A 5,000-nucleotide genomic window follows, 5' to 3' on the forward strand; every position below is an offset into this window, starting at 1 on the left:
CATCTCAACATCTAAGACGCTTTGCTATTATTTTCTTTTCTTTTCCATTTCTTGTTGCTTAAAGATGGTGAGGGTGCTCTTGTTCTGTTGCTACAGGAGTTTATGTGCGTCACTCGTACGTCAAAGAATGCCCTTACTTCTCGTGTTCAGAAACCTCCAGCCTTGATGTCTAGCCGTGCATCTGGCTTGTGTTAGTAGACCTCAGATCGAAGTTCTCATTGTTAAGTGGAATCAGGCGTGGCGCTGCTTCAACGTTATTTCATACTTGACTAAGTAAAGTAGTCAAAAGGTGCCGTACACAGTCATGTCTTTGGGCTACGAAACCACCTTTTTACATGACAGCGCGTGATTGAATGAAAAGGTAGATCCACAAGTGTAGCTACCTGGAAGGTCCTCTAAAGGTAGACTATAGCGCATACAAAGCGAAATCCCTATAAGTTCCTGTTTAAATCTAGTCCCTGTTCTTGAAAAGGGAATGAAGTTAGCCATGAGTTAGCTCTCTTGTCCCTTGCTTGATTCACATATGGTAGTAGGTCAGGTGGTAGTCCATCATCCATGCGAACAATTTTAGACCTCAGACTAGCTGCTTTCAGCGACTGTGGTTGTTTTATTTAAGTCTTCTGGTGACTCAGGTGATAGCAACCTCTGCTCTATAATGGAACGAACAAGGGAAGCCGTTATTGCCTTACAAGCTGCACACCGTTGTGGTGCTTCTTCCCTCAGAGAAGGAATATCTAAACCACCCTGAGCTGGAGATAGGGTAATAACCTCTTGCAATTTGTCGGTTAAAGGTTCCACTTGGCCGAACAGGGTGGGCAAAGGCATTTCATTAATTACTTCTTGGATTGGATCTGCGTAATCTTCAAAAGACTCGATTGTTCGCATGCAAAATGTAAATTTGAACTTGTAACCCTTCCTGTAAACAATGTGGCTTTTTGAATTTTTTTCCTTGCAGTACCGGTCTTTATATTTCTTTGACCCAATGACAACACCTAAATGGCGTTTTCCTTCCATTGATATATTCATCTCGCTTCCAAAGACCAATTCAGCTTCAGACGCCAGTTCCTGTGACTTGACAATTAACCAGCTTTTGGACCCATTGACATGATAGCCACACTTTCCCACTTCTTTGCAAAGACATTTGTACCAGTCATATGAGCGCTTTAATTCTTCCTGCTCCAGCGGGGCCGTCTGCGAACATTTTGGAGATATCACATTCTTAAGCTGTTGATCAAAATGGATGTGTTAAGCCAGTACAAGGACATCGACAAAGGTTCACCTTGTGTAGTACCTTCTCCTTCTTAATACAAAATCTCTTCCCCCCCCCTTGTATGAAGAGCCTTGAAGGGTTTCTGAAGGTGGTAATCAAAGACAACGATGTTTCCTTAACTGTGATCTGGATGTTGTGCAGGGCAGCAGAATGGCTCATAAGGTTGAAGGCTTTGCTGGCATCGATCAACAAAATTCCGTCTGTTTCTTTTTCCGTAAAAAACTTCACTCATTGGGTGTATCGCTGCTTCCGAACCAGTGCTGTGGCCGGCACACACTTGCAAACGCTGCTGCCTCTTTAAATCCTTTATTCAAGAAAGCAGGAACAGTTTTACCCATAATCCGCCTGAGTACCTCTCCTCGATGCGTCGGAGCGCCAAGAGGCAGCACACGCTTATGATGGCTCCTGAATAATTTCATATTTCTGCCTTAAAATAAGCCTATTTTATATCATTAAGATCCTTATTTCATTGCTAATACATCTTATACCTCTAATATGGCGGTTTTGTCTTCAAGATCTCTACTAATGTCCATTTTTGAGTCGACTCCTTAAGCACCGCTAAACTCACGACTTTGGTAGGATTAGTGTCATCTAAAAACAAGCCTACAAGACGTTGTTGCAGATCTGGACTTGGCCAGAGGATAGCTTACAAACATTCTTCAAGTAATCCACTTGATTCAAATGACAGAATTGCTTCAAACGATAAAATTCAAGGAAATCAATATCAAGAGAACCATGATGTTAAAAATCTATTTAATTCATCAAGTGAATCGTCAAATATTCAAATTTCCTCCTCTGCTGGCAGGAATGCACACCCTATTGTTTCTACAACTCGCTTGGCTGGTCAGCCTGGTACCTCACATAACTGGACATCGCTGGTCAATCATGCCCATCACTTATACAAAGCTACTTCTCGCCCTTTATCTACTCAAAACCATCAAAATCTAATTTCAATCAGGCGTGAACAAAAGAAAAAAAGAAACTTTGTCCCTTAGATTTGTGAATGCAAGATCTTTAAGAAACAAGACCGAAGTCTTTACTGATCATGTGATTGATAGTGAAATCGATATTTGTGTCGTCACAGAAACTTGGCTACGGAAAAGAGATGATGTCGTTCTCTCTGCCCTTACTCCTCCTGGATATTCCTTTAAAACATCCCTAGAACGCCCGAGCGTACTGAGGGTGGAGCTGGAATAATGTTGCGGGATAACTTCACGCTAACGCTTGTTGCAGGAAAAGATAGACTCTCGTTTGAGTCATCTGAATGGAATGTGTCTGCCAATGGTAAAACTACAAAGTTTGTTATTGTTGACAGACCTCCCTACTCTGGAGCACATCCAGTTTCAACAGGTGTTTTCTTGAATTCGCAGTATATCTGGAGGGTGAGGTTATGTTTCTCGAGGTGCTAGTCATTGCCGGCGATTTTAATCTGCACATTGATGACCCGGAAAATGCTGATACTAGAAGATTTTTCGAACTTCTTGAAACCTTTGGACTAGTACAACATGTTAACTTCTCTACACATATATCAGGACACTGGCTTGATCTTATTATAACCCGTTCGTCTAATGACATAATGGTTATGTCTCCTAAACCGTCACTATTTCTATCTGACCACTGCTTTCTTGAGTGTACTCTTGACTTTCCATCCGCTGCAGTCGAGGTGAAACAAGTGTCTTTTCGTGGATGGAAAAAGGTTGATCTTACAACATTGCACAAGGACATTGCAGCTCTTAACGATCTGCCTGTACCTGATCTCGTAGAAAATTGCGATCTTCTTATGCGAGCTGTTGCAGATAACCATGCACCTATCCAGAACAAGCTTAAGATAATACGACCCAGGGTGCCATGGTACAGTGATGATCCCCGAAGAATGAAGACCCAACGTAGAGGACTAGAAAGAAAGATGAGAAAGACCAAACTACCTTGTAATGTTTCTTCATACCGGAAAATTTGTAATGACTACTAGCGGAGCTCCGCGCGCGCCGAAGGCGCGCGCGCGCGGAGCACCATAGTTAAGAAAATGTGGTAACCCATCGATGTGAGAAAATTTGGTTTTATAGCCATGACGTCATGAACGTCCGTACGTACGTACGTACGTACGTCCGTCCGCCCCTTCATGTAAGCCAATGTGACCAGTACACGTAACCAAATCACGGGCTCAAGTTTAGAGCTCATCAAGGAGGCAATACTCAATTTGACACTAACTAGACAGGTCTCAAAAACCGCTGATTGGCTAAGGTTGCCTTTCAAGGACGCGTGCGCAAGACGGTAACCACTGACTAATTGTTCACTGGCGAAAAAAAATGGCTGCCATCGGGTGTTTATCCGATCTCCGTCGATAAAAAAAAGACCTTTTTCAGGCCAGTAAAACGGACGAATGTTTTGACTGCATAGCGCATTTTTATGCCAGCGAGATTCTCTTTTTAGTTGTGGGCCACCGTACTTTTTGGCCAACGGTGCTACGAGGGAAATTTCTTTAACAATTTCAAGGTCAACGCGAGTCCAGGTTGCTGTGACAGTGTTTGAATGAACATTTGTTTGTGGAGCTTACCGGCTAATGGAGTACCATCTTGATTTTACTTCATGCGTTTATCTTTTAAAAAGTGGAGCAAAAAATATACCACTAAATTTCCAAATGGTTTCTCTTTCGACTAAATATTTGCACACTGTTTCCGCGGGGGCCCGCATCTAGCAGAAAATGTTAAGATTTTTGCATTTTTTTTCAAAATTAAGTTGTTAAAATGGCCATTCAAGTGGTCCATGGAGGCAAATTTATTAAGACGGAGGGAAAAAAAGAAATGCATGATGTCCCTGAAAAGTTAGAAATGTATTTCAGTCGTTCAAAGATAAATTTTAAAGTAAATTTAGCACCAATGTCATACATAACATGCCATATAAGCACCTCATATTGGGTACACTAGAAGGAAACCTTTTAGTTGCAATTATATTTTGCTGTAGTCATTTCAAGCAAATGCCAATCGTTTGCTTCCCTCCAAATTATAGAAATAAACATAGATTAGGTTAACTCTGAATAGCCAAAACAACAATACCGGTATTCCAAGTTGAAAATTTGATTCAGAAATCTAGCTCACTAGCAGGGGGGATTTTACTGTAACAAAATATTACTACAGCTAATAATACACTTTCAACACATTGTAGGGAGTTAATGTGACAACAAAAATAATTAATCAAGAATTGGTTTTATCTTCCAGCAATAAAACAGCAGGAGGATATAAAATTAGGTATCTTCAAAGTTCAGAAAACTTGTTGAAGGCGATTCAGTGCTATTATCCAAAACAAATTTCATGCTGGCCTACTAAATACTTCCAGTGCAATAGATTATTTAACCTCTCTTTGTGGACTCTGGTTGCAACACAGTGGTTTCAATAATTTAAATCCCCTTCCATTAGATTTAACTTTTAAAAAACTCCATAACTTCATATTTATGTAATACTTGTTCAAAGTCATTGAGCAAAAGCATACAAAGCTACATTTGAAAGGGGCGTAATCCCATGTTGGAGTTTTCTGGAGAAGGCTTTCACAGAAATTACTGCTGTTACCTTTCCATATGGAAAAAATATTTCAACATTAGGTGCAATGAATTTTTAGCAATTGCTTTAAAGAATACTAATCATTCCTACTATTTCCAAGGATGAATAAATTAACCCTTTCAGCCCCGATAGTGCCAAATGGCACTTATAGATTTTACTCTGTCTAACGCCAGACG

The 5,000-nt window shown here is 40.6% G+C and overlaps 1 protein-coding gene across 1 annotated transcript in view; it reads right to left on the minus strand.

Annotated features, from left to right (window-relative positions):
- Positions 1 to 1,803, minus strand: part of LOC138055985 (uncharacterized) — a 25,361-nt gene extending 23,558 nt beyond the window's left edge. Inside the window, exons 1-2 of the mRNA XM_068901843.1 lie at positions 1,759 to 1,803; positions 690 to 1,224 (exon numbers count right to left, since the gene is read on the minus strand). Coding sequence (XP_068757944.1) covers positions 690 to 1,224; positions 1,759 to 1,803 — 580 coding nt within the window. The remainder of the gene's footprint in view (positions 1 to 689; positions 1,225 to 1,758) is intronic.
- Between the last annotated feature and the right edge of the window lie 3,197 nt (positions 1,804 to 5,000).

This window comes from Montipora capricornis, chromosome 7 (assembly GCF_036669925.1).
Source record: "Montipora capricornis isolate CH-2021 chromosome 7, ASM3666992v2, whole genome shotgun sequence".
NCBI classification, from domain to species: domain Eukaryota; kingdom Metazoa; phylum Cnidaria; class Anthozoa; order Scleractinia; family Acroporidae; genus Montipora; species Montipora capricornis.